The sequence below is a fragment of the Nelusetta ayraudi genome, unplaced genomic scaffold, assembly GCF_046127955.1.
Source record: "Nelusetta ayraudi isolate G7.1 ecotype Tasmania unplaced genomic scaffold, CSIRO-AGI_Nayr_v1 ptg000026l, whole genome shotgun sequence".
Lineage (NCBI taxonomy): Eukaryota > Metazoa > Chordata > Actinopteri > Tetraodontiformes > Monacanthidae > Nelusetta > Nelusetta ayraudi.
In genome coordinates, this window is record NW_027466076.1 from 1,565,400 (window position 1) to 1,583,227 (window position 17,828).

The 17,828-nt window shown below is 50.2% G+C and overlaps 2 protein-coding genes across 6 annotated transcripts in view; both read left to right on the plus strand.

Moving 5' to 3' along the window:
* Positions 1-2,014: 2,014 nt before the first annotated feature.
* Positions 2,015-17,710, plus strand: pot1 (protection of telomeres 1 homolog). Of its 4 annotated transcripts, none has more exons than XM_076028818.1 (21): positions 2,015-2,145; positions 8,524-8,656; positions 8,765-8,837; positions 8,970-9,055; positions 9,159-9,266; positions 9,392-9,457; positions 9,529-9,552; positions 10,146-10,278; positions 10,586-10,716; positions 10,813-11,106; positions 11,280-11,438; positions 13,573-13,766; positions 13,868-13,953; positions 14,945-14,971; positions 15,145-15,301; positions 16,033-16,238; positions 16,310-16,445; positions 16,566-16,648; positions 16,739-16,833; positions 16,968-17,073; positions 17,421-17,710. In XM_076028818.1, the coding sequence occupies exons 2-21, from the start codon at positions 8,537-8,539 to the stop codon at positions 17,543-17,545; spliced, it is 2,409 nt and encodes an 802-aa protein (XP_075884933.1). In that variant the 5' UTR covers positions 2,015-2,145; positions 8,524-8,536; the 3' UTR covers positions 17,546-17,710. The 4 variants fall into 4 exon arrangements, with proteins under 4 accessions (XP_075884933.1, XP_075884934.1, XP_075884935.1 ...); XM_076028819.1 differs by having other exon boundaries at positions 8,973-9,055; XM_076028820.1 differs by lacking the exon at positions 9,529-9,552.
* LOC142890060 (uncharacterized) overlaps positions 2,158-17,828 on the plus strand; it is a 43,995-nt gene continuing 28,324 nt past the window's right edge. Inside the window, exons 1-4 of one of the 2 annotated variants that reach the window (XR_012927042.1) lie at positions 2,158-2,852; positions 3,281-3,500; positions 4,391-4,478; positions 4,593-4,745. Coding sequence is in view for 1 of the 2 variants with exons in the window: in XM_076028823.1 (XP_075884938.1) it covers positions 2,816-2,852; positions 3,281-3,374; positions 4,391-4,478; positions 4,593-5,156 (783 nt within the window). In the remaining variant the exon portion in view is untranslated. Of the gene's footprint in view, positions 2,853-3,280; positions 3,501-4,390; positions 4,479-4,592; positions 5,264-17,828 lie in introns of those variants that run through there. The other variant, XM_076028823.1, reaches the window with a different exon arrangement.

The window sequence follows — 17,828 nt, forward strand, 5'->3', positions numbered from 1 at the left end:
CGCTCCGCCGCCGTCCTCAATCTGTCGGCGCCGATGAGATGCCGCCGCCGCCGCCACCGCCACTGCCGCCCGCCGCCTGCCGTGTCTCCTGCTGACGGGGACGAGCTGCTCTGCCTTGTCAGCCTGCGTGGAAATCAAACGCACCTTCTGCAGACGGGCACAATGGTCGCGGCTGGGTACCGCCATGCTTGTCCAATCAGCTGAACCTATCAGTCAACACAGGCTGAGCCATTCACATTGGGCCTGGTGTGCGTGTGTGCGTGTGTGTCTGTGTGCGCGTGTGCGCGCGTGTGTGTATGTATGTGTGTAATTTCTGACTGATGAGTCGAATACTCCAGGGTTCATAGGCAGCAAACAAGAACAAAACAAATGCGGAATGAAATAAAGTAAAAATGAACCAAACCCATGAGGTGGTACTGCTTTGTAATTATAAAAAAATCATTATTTCGCCAAAAAAAAAAGTTTTCATGCAAATGTAGATTCAGAGCATTCCATTAAGTTCTGTAGGTCTATTTAAAAAAAAAAAAAAAATCAATATTTATGAAAATATCATTTTGATTTCAATAACGTTTTCGCACCTATACATGGAAACATATTGTGGCCACACTAGGAAAAAAAAAAACAGGGCTCAGTATCAAATATCAGGTTTTCATCTTATAACGTGAAAATGAACATGAAATAACGTGATAGTTTCACGTTCTAACGTGAAAATTATTACATACAAACGTGAAACGTTCACAAAATAACTTGATAGTTTCATATTATAAAGTGAGAATTATCACGTAAAAACACGATAGTTTCACGATATAAGTTTCACGTGATAACATGATACTGAACCCTGTTAATCTTCTAGTGTGGCAGCTATGCGCTTCCTTCTGTACCAGCCACCCAGAGTCCAAGCTGGCGGCCCATTCATTTCGATGAAGCTGCTCACCCAGCGCACACACCGAAAAGGTTTTTGACTTCCGCATTTATCGGCCCGTAGAGCACGCGCAGTAGTGTCACTTCCCATCATGCCTCTGTAACCCACGTGATCTATTTAGCCAATCAGAATGATTTAGGAGAATGTCACTTACAGACACGTCAAGACGTGTCTGTAAGATAACTAACAATATCTATCTATCTATTGTTAGTTCGTTCTATCCATTTTATATATATGTGTATAATATTATCAGAAAGTAATATTAAAATAAAGTTGTTTCTGTTTGGCTGTGGTGTAGCCAATCAGAAACAGAAGCACTACTATATCTGGGTAAATCTTAACGCTTTATTTTCTTTGGAAATTTACAACTTGATCACGAGCTACGAGCATCACAGAGACCACCGGAGTATGCAGACAGAGCAAGTCACAAATACTCACACACATCAGCGAACCATCTTAGGTTGTTTGAATGACGGTAGTCAACAAATAAAAATGGTTCCACTGTGACAGACAGCGGGTTTGTTATGTTAACTAGCTACTAGTTAAATAGAAACTGCGTTCTGCTGCCTAGTGCTGAGCTAATATACCTGCTGCTGAAATAGTGTTTACGTTTAGTAAACGTCGTCGTTTACAACATTAACACTGCTGTTTTCATAGGTCACTTTTAAAATCATGTCATATTTTTACTATCATAATCCTGGCCATGGATGCATTAATCATTGCATATGACCTTGAAAATGGCAGGACTTGAGCGGACCTGTTTTAAGTGGGAGCCAACAACACAGATGATTACTGAGCCCACAAAGGCCACAAACACTTATACCAAACAACACAAGTCATAGTCACTCACTCACTGATTTTCAATCCACAGAAATTCAATAAAGATGTTCTACTTGGTTTAATTGTCGGGGCCTAGTGACATACTTCTGTAAGCCTGAGCAGTTGGATGTCACTCTGGTCTGCATTCAAAACTTGAGAGCACTGTAGTATTGTATCCATCTATCGATCTAATTTTCTGTCTATTTATCCGACCGCAATGCAGTTTGTCCTAATAGAGTTGCCGTAGGACCCCGGACACATTCCGTAGCCCCGGACAGATTCTGTACCTACACAGGCCGCGGCGTTGAACTGCGCGTGCGCTCTGGCACGGACCGCTTGTCAGTTCGAAACCAAGCGAGGGAAAACAGTGACCTGCTGCGGCTTCTGCTACCTTCAGAGAGACGGTAAGTCTAATAAGTCAAATAACAACATTCCGCGTTTGAATAGACATGTTGCATTATTCCCGTTTCAATCTAAAATATCTACAAATTAATTAAAATACGTTTATTGTGTTGGTACGACTGTCGTCCTCGAGAAAGGACTCCGTGTGACCTAAAACGAGCAAAGTTTCTCACGGGCTTCGGTCCTCACAGTTTCCGCGACTCGCCGAACCTTTTGTTTTGTGCCTACTGACTGATTGGGTGGTTTTGTGGGTCTGCGGACTTGCAGGTCCGAACACTTGGCCGTGTTCAGCTAGCAGGCTAACTTTTTTTTTTGTAAACATACTTCATGTAACTTAAATGTACAAAACATGTTGGCGTGGTAGCTAGCAGGCTAACTAGCCGACAGGCTAAACAGCTAGCAGGCTCACTAGCTGACAGACCGAGGCTGTGTCCCAATTCAGGGTCTGCGGCCTTCGAAGCCTGCGTTTGAAGGCCAGTTACGACACAACACTGCGCGAAGGACTGCCCCAATTCCATAAAATTCGAAGGATGCTCCATATCCGCCCTTCAAGTGCGTCCTCCTTTTCAGCCGTTTCGAGCCGGAGGATGCACCGCTAATATCCTTCCCGGGCACCTGTATCCCAGGATGTTTTGCGTGCTGCTGCTGTTTAATCAGAAGAAGTAAGCTGAAATGGCGGAATGTAATGGCAAAGACACGACATATAGATGTAAGTATTCAAATTTCACATTCAATATTACGTTTTTTACCGTAGGGTTTTTACTTGGTTGAACATCCAACGCCATGTATGTCAAACCAAAACCCCAAAATTCCGTTAAAATATGTGACTGTTAATGTTGAGTAATGGTTAGCTTGATGCTGTAAACATTTCACTTTCAAATGTTTGAGGTTCAGCCGTTGCGTCATATAATGTACATAAGAAGACCAATAAGTTTATGTTTTATGTTGATCTAAAAATAAAATGTATTTAATTTTTACAGACTGTACATTTTAAAGTCTAGTAAAACGTTTGGAGTCAATAAATAAATAAATACATAGATAGATGAATCAATCAATCAATCAACTATTACAATTTTAAAAATTATATATGTATTAATCCCTTTTCTCTTGTTGTCACACAAAACAATTGTGTTTTAGGGGGCAAGGAGACGACAGAGGCCTTAATAAGAATGAGGGCTGAAAATGACGCTTTATTCACAGGGGCCAAATACTCTGCCACTGTAGGGTGGAGGTAAGGCAATAACACTGGGTTACAAAAAAAAAAAAAACATTTTGTAAGTTGTCTATGTTTTTTCAGCTGAATTAGGACCATTTTGCACCGCTGAATCCAGAAATGACATCTATTTTTCTCAATCAGGTCAGTTATGCTAATTTGATTTTGAAAAATCAGATCTTCTGGTTAAATTGAATGTACAGAATGTATGTGTTAGACCATTCAAGTTCTGTAAATTGAATAATAGACATTGATAAAGGTAGCTACGTGTAAATTGAACGTTACATTTTCATTGTGCAAATTCATTATTATGGGCAGCTGTGGCTCAGTTGGCAGAGCAGGCTGCGAGTTGATGATCGATGGGTTGGCGGTTCAAAATCCCACGTCCAACTGTCCACATGCTGAAGTGTCCTTGGGCAGGGCTGAACCCTAATTGCTCCCAATGGGGCGAGGCAGCGCCTTGCATGGCAGCAGCCACCCATTGGTGTGTGAATGGGTGATGTAAACGCCAATGTAAAGCACTTTGGGGTCCCGGGAAAGGTGCTGGAAAAGGCGCCATCTAAAGGCATTTTTCCTTAGGCCCGCTAGGTAACATCTCGGTACGGGTCGGTAATCAGCCATTTCCACGAGACCCAGCACGTTCCCAGGGGTTACGATTTTGGTACCTGCCTCGTTGGGGTTCGAGGCGAGCAGAGCTGAGACCGTGAGGGTGACGTAGCAACGTGCAGGGCACTGATTGGTTAAGAATTTTGACGAAAGCCAAAGGCTTCATTTTGCTTTTATCTTAACATTAGCCTAGCCTATAAAAAAAAGAACAATTTGGGTATAATAAATCTGATATGTTTATTATAATACATATCTTTTTTTTTTTGTTTGTGGAACAATACATGAGAGAAAGATTTTAAAAAAGAATTGCAAATTAAATCGCAATATTGAGGGGAGAGCGGGGGGGATAGCAATTGGATTATTTTTCATAATGGTTCATCCCTAATGTGGTCTTGTGCTGACCCTTTCTCTTGTTTCTCCGTGTTTAGGACCGTACTGGAGAAGATGGGCCTGCTGGGGGAGGTGGAACCCAGGCAGGCCAAGAAAAAATGGGACAATTTGAAAAAAAAATATAAGGTTGGTTTAGATTTGAATGATGATGTGGAAATAAACTTCTATTTGTTTTAACCATTCCAAATAAATACACACTTTGCGGCAAGTTGCTGACGTGAATGATTTCCATTGCCTTAGGAGCGCAAATACCTGGGGACAAATACCGCTGCAATCTGGCCCTGGTTCAACATTATGGATGAGGTGATGGAACACAAGCCACTCGCACCCCTTGTCCTAAGAGTGTGTTTTCCTGAGGACACACCGGGGCCAGCTGCAGCGGTGGGTAACCAGGTGGCGGTGGGTAACCAGGTGGAGGTGGAGAAAGTGAAAGTGGGAGAGGAGGAGGAGGAGGAGGAGGAGCCAGTCCCGGGGCCTCAGAGGAAGAGGAGGAGGGACAGGGATGATGAGCTCCTGGACCTCCTGAGGGATGACATACAGCAGCAGAGAGAGGACATTCGGCTGCAGAGAGAGGACATTCGGCTGCAGAGGGAGGATATGCACCAACAGAGGGAGGATATGCGGCTGCAGAGGGAGGACATGCGGCTGCAGAGAGAGGACATGCGGCAGCAGAGAGAGGACATGCGGCAGCAGAGAGAGGACATGCGGCAGCTGAGGGAGGCAGACGAGAGGAGAGAGAGAGAGAACAAGGAGAGAATGGAGAGGCTCTTCGCTCTCCTCGAGAGAATTGTGGAGCGGCAGTGACTTTGTATATAGTTAAATAATTGTTGTTTGTCATTGTATTGTTATTCCATAGTTACGTTCTGAATTGTTATGGAAGTTTTTATGTTTTAAAAAATTAAATAATTATGTTCTCACATGTTATCCTGCATTTGATACTTGCAACTTAAGCACAATTCGTAAAAGTCCTAACAGACAACATCAAGTGACACTTTCATGGAAAACAAGGGATTTGATAGAAAACAAATCTTAACATTTGCAACTATTTACACAATTACAACCTAACTATTTACAAAAAGCTGAACAGGAGTCCCTGGCAGTGCTGCTGGGATGGACGGGCTGCCACAACAGAGACCTTGGTGTTCCTCTGCTGGCTGGCGAGTGGGACATCATCTGGGGTGGCGTTCAGGGTGTTTGGGATGCCTCGCTCCGCTCCACCGGATCGTCCTCGGTTTGCACGGTGACTTGATCGACGGCTGCCATGTCACTAAGAATTTTTTAAGAAAGCGACGATTATTACACGGTTTATAATAATAGAAATATGATGATAAATTATTACAAAACTATTTACAAAACACTTTGGCTTTAAAGTGATGTTACTGGGTTAGGTTATGATACTTGTTGTCATGATCAGGGTTACCCTCCTCCACAGAGAGACGGTCCCGCCAGGGAGCCCGACTGACGGCCTCCTAACCACTCTCTCCCCCCCCCCCGACATGACACCCTGCACTTCATCCTTTGGGGGCATGATGTCACCTGCTCCCAGGCTGATGTTGCGCTTGACGGCAAAATGACCTAAAACTAACAAGGATTATTCATTAATTTTGATTTACTCTTAGGACTTACCTCAGGACTTACCTGAGGCACAAAGGTGTGGTGCACCTCCAGCGCTTTAAAAAGATGGGCCGAAAGCTGCTCCTCATCTTTCCAAAGGCACGCTCAGTGCTCGAGAGGCCCTTGAAGATGTTTGTATGTGGACACAAACAGTCTGTCCAAGTGGATGCTGGAGGAGTGTAAGCAGCCTGTCTGTACAGTGGGCCGTGCTCGAGTACTCTGGCGTCATGCACCGACCAGGCCAGCCCACATGCGTGTCCAAAAAGCTGCCCTAATGGTCACGAGCTGCCTGCAAAATGATGTAGGCAAACAGCTTCTTGTTTATGTAGCACTGACCATCAGGGCCGCCCGGTGGCTTCATCCTGACACGGCAGCCGTCGATCGAACCCGCAGCCTTAGGAAGCGCTTGGTGTCTTGCCAGCCCTGCAAAGCCCAGAGTTACTGTTGCCAGGTCTTCTGCAGTTTTTGGGAGGTGGTTGAGACCTTCTGCTGAATGGCCACCACCTCCTCAGTGACTCGGTGGACGATCCGGTGAACAGTGGAGCGAGGCATCCCATAAATCCTTGAAACCGCCCTGTACGATGCCCCGCTAGCCCGCCAGGAGAGGAACACTGGTGTCTGTAGTGTGGCAACCCATCCATGCCTGCGGTCGTGGTTCAGCAGTTTCAGCAGCACCGCCTTGGGTCGGTGTGAATACAAACCAGCGAACTCTGGTCCGGAGCAAACAGCCGGTCCGAGGACCTCGCCGGGCTGGTGCGGTTCGGTTGATGTGTGAAAGCGACCGCACCGTGGCTCCAACCAGTTGTGAAATCGCACACTTTTTTTTACACGTCACACAGGCTTCCGTAGCCGCGACCATCATGGGAAATAATGTTTTGGTTAGCATAGTAGAAAGTTTAGTAGCACGTCGTCGGACCGCCAGGCTAACGCAAGTCGTGGTTCGACGTGGAGCAACGAGGAGGCGCTTCTTGCCAAACGGCATCGTTGTCGCAAAATGGTGAACATCTCCTCAGAAAATCGACGTTGCATCAAAAGCTTCTGATGCTCCAAATGACCTGCAAACGCTTGTGTTTGTGTGGAAAAAAACAAACATTATGAGCACAACGATTGCAGCACGCTGGAGATCCGTGATTGTTTCATTTCCGTATTTTACCGCGTTACTGCGTTACTCCGCCCCGGACCGTTTTGTCCAATGATTGAACGATCTTTGCACACAAGTGGGTTTGTTGGTTGTGGTTGACTCTTGCGAAGGTTGCAATGTGAAAAGGAGCCGCAGCAAACCAAAAAAGACACATTGTATTTTGGTCCGGACCAAAGAAAGCCAACTAAAGGACTTTCCTGGTGTGAATACGCCCCATATATCTACATACCTTTAGTTTATAACACGTATCAAGTTCATTTAAGAGCTTTTAATACATAGGTGCAAAATCTGTTGATCCACTTATCATTCTATCTGGGCTTCTCAATCTGGTTTGGGTGATTCACGACTAAACTATTTTTGATACTAAATCAAGGTCAGGGCTTTTATACTATTAAGTGAGGTTATATAGCATTAACCACAACCCATTCTACAGTTAGCCTTTTAGCATTTAGCATAACTACCCCTAACCGTTAGTGAGCTGATAATAATAACGTTACTGTGGGCTCAAATAAGAAGTTCAACGTTACCTCTGCTCCGGATCCTTTCTTTCCTTCTGTCTGTCTGTCTGTCTGTACTGTCTCTCGTATTTCGGTTCGCCGGCACTAACGGTGAAATTAGGAGAACGGTGGTGAAGCAACCAGGAAATAAACCGAAGGCTAGCTAGACCGTCCCATTTGGTTATCGTCCCATTTGGAGGCTGCAGACCCTGAATTGGGACACAGCTCGAGTGACCAAACGTCCTCTTTTCCCAGGACGTGTGTGTGTGTGTGTGTGTGTGTGTGTGTGTGTGTGTGTGTGTGTGTGTGTGTGTGTGTGTGTGTGTGTGTGTGTGTGCGCTCATTCTTGCCCATTTGCTTCAGGACCCAGTGCTCCTCAGAATGAACAGATGACTTTGTCGTCCGTAATTTCAATATCGTTGGGGGGGTGGAAACCATTTGTTGTAACATAAGACGGCTCATTCCACTGCATTGTGGGGGGAATGAAAAGGGATCTATTGACATTACATGCACGCACAGCGTAAATGACAGTAAAACAAGGTAAACCATGGAATGCAGAGGCAGCTATACATTCCCCAAGCGCAGGCAAGCACAACTTAACATAAATACCACTAAATGGTTATCTCAACCTTTTTAAATATGAACCTAAATAAAAACCAATGTGATCACATATCTCAACAAGGCGCTAACTACGAACACTCGCCCATTATTTTATTAGAACACTGTGTGAACGTGTGTAAATATTTGATGACGCTTCAGTAATAATTCACACTCTGTCCTAACGGCTGATCATTAATTCATTTGTCCACACTCAAGGTTGGTGGGGATTTGGGTGTGTGTGTGTAGGGGGTGGGGCTCGGTCTTCTCCAGTCACTGACCTGATTAACCTGGTGTTTGTGATTGGTGCTGCCCTCTTCAGGTGGCCTCCAGCCATGCCTGTCAGCGTGCTGGCGGAGGGGGCGGTGCCCGGCGCCCAGGTACCTTCACACCTGACCAGGATCCCGGTGGCAGAGATCAGCGCGGGCATGGACTGCAGCCGCAAGTCGGTCCAGGTTTGTCCAGTCTGTCAGTTCGTCAGTGGTGTTGCTGCTGCTGCTGTTGTTGTTGTTGTTGTTGGTGTAGCCCAGAGGTCAAAGGTCACCTTCACGCCTCGTCCCCAGGGGCGGGTCGTGAGCAAGGGCCCACTGGTGTCGCCCGGCGGAGACAACTTTGTCCTGAAGACCGTCCTGCAAGGTAGTGTGTGTGTGTGTGTGTGTGTGTGTGTGTGTGTGTGTGTGTGTGTTATCCATCCTTAAGTGGTGATGCCTCCCCCCCTCCCCCCCTCTAATTACACCTGCCCGTCTCTCTCGGTCTCTGGCTCTCCAGAAGACTCTCATTCTGACTCGTCATCGATCAACGTTGTCCTGTTGGGGGCGCTGGCGAAGGAGTTCGACCGAGCCGTCAGTCAGGGGGTGAGAACAATGCTGCGAGTCTGTCTGCCTGTCTGCCTGTCTGACTACTTGTCTGTCTGTCTGTCTGTCTGTCTGTCATTGACCTGTCTGTCTGCTGCTACAGGATGTGGTCGTGGCCTCCGGCTTCACTGTGGGCTCCTCCCCGACTCATCACAAGGACCAGCTGCACCGCTGCAACCTGCAGCTGTCCGGAGAGCACGCCTGTCTGTTTGTGAGCGCGCGCCCACACACACGGACACGCACACACACACGCACGCACGCACACGCACACACACACTGCTGCTGCTCCTACTCTGGAACTCTCTCACTCTTAGTCTCCTCCCTCACATCTTTCAGGTGTCTCGCCCACCGGCTCCTCCCACTGGTGCGACCCTGAAGAGACACTCCGCCCAGTCGGCCGAGGTCAGAGTCTCCTGCTGCTGCTGCTCTATGTCGTGTTGTTGTAGTTGTTGTTGGGCTCTTTTCCCTGTCAGGAAGCTTTACATCAGCTGCCGACCGTGTGTGTGTGTGTGTGTGTGTGTGTGTGTGTGTGTGTGTGTGTGTGTGTGTGTGTGTGTGTGTGTGTGTGTGTGTGTGTGTTGCTCACACCCGGGGCCAGGCGGCCTCCTTCATCCTGAAGCAGAAACCCTCCTAAAACTGTCGGACTGGGAGGAGTCCAATCCATGGGTGCCGTCCTTCAGGGCAGTAGTGTGTGTGTGTGATTGGAGAGCAGAGACTTTCATAGAAACAGATGAAATAAGACAAGAGTTAATTAATTACAGTGTGACGATGAAGGATGTTCCGTGTGTGTGTGTGTGTGTGTGTAACGCTGATGCGACCTGATGCTTCACCTGCGGTGAAACGCCAGGTCGTCTTGTCCAGAGGCGCTCCGAGGAAAAAAAAACTTGCAGCGTCAGCAGGCTGCAGTGGTGGCTGAATCACTCCAGGGGGCGCCGGGATGTTTAATCACTTTGGACCTGAGCGGTGTTGGAGGCTCCACACATGTGACCTGACAAGCTCCTGGAGCTCCTCAGCGAACCAGCGCTCTGTGCCAGTAGCAGCCGTCAGCCACAGAGGGCGCCACATTGACTGGAGGCGTGTCTCTCCTCAGCAGGGCTCCAGTAGGACCCGCAAGACTCCAAAGTACACCTACACCGGCCTGGATCAGCTGAAGCTGGGGGTCGTGGTCAACGTCTACGGTGTGGTGGTCTTCTGCAAGCAGCCCTTCAGGAGCCGAGGGACAGGTGTGTGTGTGTGTGTGTGTGTGTGTGTGTGTGTGTGTGTGTGTGTGTGTGTGTGTGTGTGTGTGTGTGTGTGTGTGTGTGTGTGTGCGCGCGCATGCTCATTCTTGCCCATTTGCTTCAGGACCCAGTGCTCCTCAGAATGAACAGATGCAGGTTCTGAATCAATTACTTAACAACACTTGGTACTGCAGTTGAACTCTCCCCACTCCCTAAGAGACCAGACCAATCTGAGCGTCCCTTCTCGTGTGTGTGTGTGTGTGTGTGTGTGTGTGTGTGTGTGTGTGTTTACCTCCTCCTCTGCCCTCAGACTACTGCTCCACCCTGAAGATCACCGACCAGTCCAACCAGATCGTCTGGTGTTCCATCTTCTGCAAGAACCCGGTGGACCATCCCGTCATCTTCCAGGTCGGAGACATCATCCGCCTGCACCGGGTCAAGGTCAGACACCCCCCGCCCCCTCTCCCCTGCTCCTCCCCCTTCAGCTGATTTCCTCAGTGACCCCCCCGCCCCTCCCCGTGCTCTCCCGTCCACCAGGTGAAGCCCTTCAACGAGTCCGTCTCGCTGGTCAACACCTTCGGCTTCTCCGCGGTGACGGTGAGCTGCGCTGACGACGGTCCCCTGGAGCCGCGGACCACCAGCGGCTCCTTCCACTGGGACCAGGAGGACGTGCGGAAGGTGCAGGAGCTCCGCGGCTGGGCCGCCACCGGCCAGGCCGCCGTGCTGCCAGCCGCTGTGCCGCTGAGCAAGGTGGAGCCCCGGTCCTACTTCGACCTCACCTGCCAGCTGCTGGCCAAGGCCCCCCTCGACGCCACCTGCACGCTGCTCAGGGTGAGCACCCGCCCTCAACCTTCAAATCAGTGTGGTGCTTCAGGAGCAGTGGCGGGCTCCTGGAGGAGGAGTAGAAGCAGCAGCTGCACCAGTAACAGTAGTAGCAGCAGTAGCAGCAGTGCTGGGAGTGACTGAACACCTTGACGAGGATGTCGTGGTCATGTCACTGGCAGGTGTGGGACGGGACCAGGTGTCGCCACCCTCTGCTGGAGGTGTGGGTGGAGCCCGGCATGATGGAGGCGGGGCCAGCGCTGGAGCCCCGGGACGCCCAGGGGCTGGTGGTCAACGTCCTGGCGTACGACAACCACGTGGAGTCGGCCCGCCAGCTGCAGGTGGGCCCTGAGAACACACACACACACACACAGTATAAAAATGCACACACACACACACACATACGTGCATGCACTCACAGGCGCGCGCGCACGTGCGCACGCACGGCAGAAAAGCAAAGCCAATCGATCCCGACTGCTCAATTTGGAGACTCGACCGATTTTACCTGAAAACGAGCATCGACGCAACGCCGCACTCTCAGGTTCAGCCAGAGGGGGCGACGTTCTGTGAGCAGTCTGTCCCGAGAGGTGACGGTCGACTTCACACGCCTCCCTCGGCCCCTCGCTCGCTCCCCCGCTCGCTCCCTCTCGCTCATTAGCGCCGCTTGTTATCCCGTTCCAGCAGCGCTCGGCTGATCGGACACGTCTGCTCGCCTCACCGACTCTCATATCTTTATTTATTTATTTATTAACTTATTTATTCCGTGGTTTTGGCGATGAGGGTGATAATGGGCGGTGCGCGCTCTTCACGCCCACGCCGTTTCCTGCTCGCTGAGCATGGCTTGGAGGGGGAGGGGGATGGGAGAGGAAGCGGGGGATGGGGGGTAGGGGGTGGATGGGTGAGGAAGCAGGGGATGGGGGGGGGGCTGGCGGTAGTTGCCCTCCGGGGCCCCCCGTCTCCGGCAGAAGCCGGCTGAGAGGTTCGGCTTCACGTCGGGGGACGCTTGACTGCACAGCGCCGCCCCTGTGGCGGCCGCGTCCATCTCAGCGAGGACGTGAGTGGGAGGGACGTTCTGAAGATCTGAGCAGCACATTAAATAAAACGTGTCTGTCTGTCTGCCTGCTTGTCCGCTCGTCTGTCTGTCTCTCTGTTGGTCCAGCTGAATTAATTTGGTGTGGTGGGCGGGACTTGGCCCAGGTTTGACCAATCAACCAATGACCATTCAGTCACACCCTGGGCAGAACCGGCTTCCGCACACAGAGGTCAGGTCAGAAGGTCAGAAGGTCAACCTGCCATCTGAACTCAGCCTGCACCTGCGGGCAGCCCGCTGGCTCCCCCCGGTGGCAGAGAAGGAATCCGACTAGTCAGGAAGCGGCTGCGTCCGTGGCTCCGCCTTTTTTCCAGGACGGTTAGTGGGTGTCGGCCTCACCTGGTTCCCAACCAGCTGATTGATTTGATTCCTCTGCAGCCAGAGAGATTTTTTTCTCTTCTCTGTTGCTCCAGGAAGTTGCCAGTATGAAGTGAACGCTCCTTTTTTTCCCCCCTTCTCTCCCTCCCTCTCTCTCTCTCTCTCTCCCTCTCTCTCTCTCTCTCTCTCTCTTTCTCTCTCTCTCTCTTTCTCTCTCTCCCCCTCTCTCTCGCTCTCTCTCTCACTGCTTCACGCAGCCTCGGCTCTTCTTCCGCTGAGTCGTGGGCGCCCAAAGCGTTCCACCGGAATGCTACCGAATCCCTTTTAAGCGGGCGGCCGAGTGGCACTAACGCGGAGCGACGGCAGAGCGGCGGCGTGGCGGTGGGTGGTGGGCGGGGCCGACTGTTGCTTCCCAGACTCACAGAGCGAGCGAGAGAGTGAGCGCTCCCCCCGGTGCTGCTCGGCTGTCCCCGCCCCCCTTCGTCTCCTCTGCGGGGGCCACTTCCTCTCAGACGGCGAGAGAGAGAGAGAGAGAGAGAGAGAGAGAGAGAGAGAGAGAGAGAGAGAGAGAGAGAGACGAAAAGCGCCGGATGTCTTGCGGTCCCTGAACACCTCGTCAACATGATCGGGAAAGATCCGATCCGTCAGCCAGCCGTCCTGCTGGAGCTCCCCCTGCTGGTGGCTGGGTGTTGCGTTATTGCGACTCATTCATTTCATTTCTTGAAATTAAACTCTGCAATTCCACCAGTATTTATACTGAAGAGGGATGGGAATAGTGGGGGGGGGGGGGGGGGGGGCTCAGACAGACCTGCTGCTCCTCAGTGCACCGTCGCCCCCTGCTGCCTGCTCGGAGACACTGCAGCCACAGAAGTCTGTAAGGGAGAGGAAGAAAGACTGATTGACGTAATGCCTCTGTCTGCCTCTAGAGTATGGGTGTCAAAGTCTGTCCTGTGGGCCAGATTTGGCCAGCGGTTTAATTAATTTGGCCCGAGAGGCAACATAAAATCCCTGTTGGAGCTGACCTCTTCTTCTTCTTCTTCTTCTTCTTCTTCCCCCTCTTCCCACAGCCGGGAGACTTCCTGAAGATCTTCAACCTGCGTGCCCTCCCGGCGGCCTCCAGCAAGGCGGAGGGCCTGGCCGGCAGCCAGATGAAGGAGGCGGACGCCAGTCACCTGACCTTCCACCTGCACGGTGGCACGGCGTTCGGCCGCGGCATCCGCGTCCTCCCGAAGAGCAGCCCCGACGTCCAGAAGTTAATGAGGTCTGGCAGGAGACTAGGGGTCAAGGGTCAACCTCGCTGAGATAACTAACTCTTCTTCTTCTCCTTCTCCTTCTTCTTCTTCTTCTTCACGGCCTCCTCAGGGACATGGAGCCGCTGCTCCAGCGAGGAGAGCCCAGCGACGAGGAGGTGCTGGAGGTGTGGTGCACGCCTCCCGAGTTCCCAGCAGGTGAGCAGACCAGAGGGGCACCTCAGCTCAGTCTTTCCTCTGATCCTTCTGGTCCTGATGTTCTACCGCCATACCTGCAGGTGGCGCTGTGCCGCTTGACTTTTAAATCCCAACGGTTCCCCAGGACCATGTGTCCTTTAGCCGGAAGCTCGGCTCCGATTCCGGACTGTCACCAGACTCTGTCTGTCTGTCTAGCTCAGGCATGGGCAAACTATGGCCCGAGGCCACAGCCCGTTAAGCTTTTATTCCGGCTTACCAAACTTGAAGAAGTTATGTTATTAGTATTTAATTAATAGAATAGCTGTATTTCATCCTTTTTTCCCACTGTTTTAAGAGTAATTTTAATAAAGAGCTAAATGCCATTTGTTGTAACGCATTATGTTTTCTACATATCCCATAATATTTTTTTTTTTGGTTTACCAAAACATTTCAACCATCTGTACCTGCAAAGTCCCAGATCTTTTTTTGTGCTCAGAGGAACCTTAGACCTGAACTCCGGCCCCCCCCTGAGGATGTAGTTGGTAGTTTAACATGATCAACAAGTGAGTGAACATCTTAACTGAGTTCACTGAAGTGATAGAGGACGTTAATGAGGGCATTCGGCCGTAAAGCTCAACCCCTCGGACACTTAATCCTCGTTAAACTTAGTGTAAAGATTTATTCCAGTGATAGACTTTATGGTTATGTGACGGCTTATTGTCATAACGCAACTTTATTTGGTGGACAATGTTAATTTGTATATTACCCAGTGTTTGGACTTTGGTCCCGCCCTCATCCCCCTACCAGTGTGACAGCATGTTCCCGCTGTCAGGCCCTCTTGTGGCTACTTGCGGTACTACAACAGCAGGTGGAGGTTTCTCCTCCTTGAAGTTTAGTCTGAAACAGACAGACAGACAGACAGACAGACAGACGGACGGAGAGTGAGGAGGTCACCTGGAGGTGTTTATGACGGTGCTCTCTGACCTTCTTTCTCATCTGTTTTTTTGTGCAGGTGCTGAACAGGTGCAGATCAGTTCAGGTATGAAATGGCGTCAGTCAGCGACTGAGATCACAACAACAGCAGCACTAACGCTGCTCCAGCTGAGTCAGATTGTCCTCTAACCTGTGTGTGTGTGTGTGTGTGTATGTGTGTGTGTGTGTGTGTGTGTGTGTGTGTGTGTGTGTGTGTGTGTGTGTGTGTGTGTGTCTTAGAGCGACGCTGCTCCCACGATGCCCAGCAGGTGACGCTGTCGGAGCTCAAGCACTCCAGTTCGGGCCGCTTCCACCACGTTAGGGTCCAGCTAAAGTCCTTTGAGCCGCAGCGCCTCCACCAGGCCCTGAAACTCTACTGCAGCAAGTGTTGCAGCATGTGAGTGGTCTAGAGCGCTGACCTTTGACCCCTGTTTTTTTTTTTTTTAATGAGGTTATTTCTTATTGGAGCTGTAAGTTGGTTCCTTGGAGAACTTTTGAACTTTTTTATGATGTTTGATGGTTTAATAATTTTTAACTTGCTGAAAGGTTTTATCTGGCTTCAGTAAATATCATCCATCCATTTTCAATACCCACTTCGTCCGGCACCCAGGGTTGTGGGGGTGGGCTGGAGTCCATCCCAGCTGTCATAGAGCAGGGTGACACCCTGGACAAGTCAGTTCATCACACAGCCCCATAGAAAGAAGAACAGCCATTCGCTCTCACACACACACACACCTACGGACAATTTACAATCCCCGATTCACCTCACATGCATGTTTTTGGACAGTAAATATAAAGAAAACATTTTTGAAAATCAAAAAAAATAAAAAAACTGTCTGCTGTTTCTCAACTGGTGGGTTGCGACCCAAAAGTGGCTCACGGAGCTGTTTCCCTTTAAAAAATTATATATTTATAGAGAAAATGTTGGACATTTATTTTGTAGGGCACAATTCAATTCAATTCAATCGTTTCAATAGTTTATTTTTCTAGTCATGGTAAAAAGTGGGTTGGCGTTTTTATTTTTGTGACTTCATGATGGAGAAAAATAATGTGGGTGGGTGGAGTCCACCAGTTGAGAACCACTGGCCCTAGCAACACCTCCTGTAAAATCCTTTTCACTCCGATCAGGTGCGACGTCCCAGACGAGGAGCAGCTGGCCGCCGTTTTCGCAGCGTCGTCCGTTAAGCCGGGGTGCAGTGGACCACCCTGGACCTGCTCCGGGCAGGCTGACCTCCCCAGCGGGTCCCCGGGGTCCCCGGCCCGAGCTCTGTCCATCCACTTGTCCACCCAGCTGGTGTGCGAGGGCAAAACCAAGGAGCTCCTCCTACTGGAAGGTGAGTGAAGCGTTCCACCGTCCAACGCAGGCAGCAGGCGGCGCCCCCTGCTGACTGTGACTGTGTTGCAGGCGCCACCCTGCAGGAAACCAGCCACTTGGCCTCAGCCTACAGCAACGTCATTCCTGTGACATCATCGGGAGGTCACATGACTCTGCTGGACCTGTCGGCGCCCTTCCTGTTCAGAGGCAGGAAGAGGTTCTACGGGTGGGTGGCAACGCCGAGGAGGGAGAGGGACTCCGCAAATGAGGGTGTGTGCGGGTGTTCAGTGTGTGTGTGTGTGTGTGTGTGTGTGTGTGTGTGTGCGGGTGTGTGTGTGTGTCACAGGTGTAGACGGTGCTCTAGCGCCACCCTGAGGGAGCCTTACGTCAAAGGACAGGATAGCATTGATGAGAAGTCTGTCTCAGAGGGTGAGTGACAAGCAGGCTCTACTGCCCTCCTGTGACCAAGATGAAACAGACCTTGACCTCTGACCCATGACCCCTCTTTGTCACTGGCAGTGCTCGGCGTGGAGCTGCTGCAGTTTGTCCTGCTGATGAAGCTCCAGCTGCAGGACGCTACTGACACGCTGGAGGTTTTCCTGTGGAGGGATGCAGTGAGTTGAGGGTGTTGCCGCCCCCTTGTGGTGGACCGCCGCCCCCTTGTGGTGGACCGAGGGAGACAAATTTTAAAACATTTTTTTTTAAAAAAGCTGCGCTGATGGTGATGACCAGCTTTCTTTCCCATCAGGAGTTGTTCTTCGGCGTCTCCGCAGAAGAAGCAGCGACCAATCAGGAGGCTCAGGATGTCGTCTCCCAAACCATGGATTCCCTCTGTCCACCAGGGGGCAGCGCTGGTATGTGTGGCAAACACAAATAAAAGAATAACTGCTGTTTTCAGTTGGGCCTGTGAATATCCAGCATATGTGATATGGTTGGTTGCTTGTTGGTGGGGGAGGCGGGGGGAGTGGGCGTAATCACATTGTTGACTTCCTGCCCCGATCAAACAACTGGCCAATCAGAGGCAGCCCCAGCCTTCAATAAAATGCTTTCGGGGCCTTGTGCCCGAAACCAAAAATAAAGTCTGCCCACTCATAAAGAGGAGGAGCTTAAGTGGCAATACTGCAGCCGGCCACCAGGAGGAGATAGGCTAGTTTGTTGAGTTTCACTGTAGAGGTAAGAGTTTGTGTTTGCGTGTCCCCAGATACACAGCCGTGGCTTCAGGTGTGTGTGGCGTCCTACCTGGACGGCGACGGGAAGCGGACCTGCCACCAGATCTGCCACACCTCCGTCGTCAGGGCGCCCTCTGCTGGGGCGGCGCTACCGTGACTCCGCTTCTCGCATAGAGGCCAACCTTGGGTCCTGCGTTCTGTTGTTCAGCTTTAGTTTTTCTTTAAAAGTAAACTATTTATTTTTTGATGTAAAGTTGGCAAAGAGATGATTCTGTTGTTTTTATAAGCAGTTTATGTATGTAAATAAAAATAAAAAAACAAGGCACCTTTTTTTATATTGAAAAATCCCATGGCACACCACCAACCAAAGTTGTTATAAAATGACACTTTTTAGCCTGACAATGGGAAACCTGTTTAGAAGCACACAGCTGATGTCCTTG

Coding starts and splice junctions, on each gene's coding strand:
- pot1 (XM_076028818.1), top strand. CDS start 8,537: ATGCCTGTCAGCGTGCTGGCGGAGGGGGCGGTGCCCGGCGCCCAGGTA. Junction 10,279..10,585: donor CTTCAGGAGCCGAGGGACAG/GTGTGTGTGTGT, acceptor CTCTGCCCTCAG/ACTACTGCTCCACCCTGAAG. Junction 17,074..17,420: donor TCCACCAGGGGGCAGCGCTG/GTATGTGTGGCA, acceptor GCGTGTCCCCAG/ATACACAGCCGTGGCTTCAG.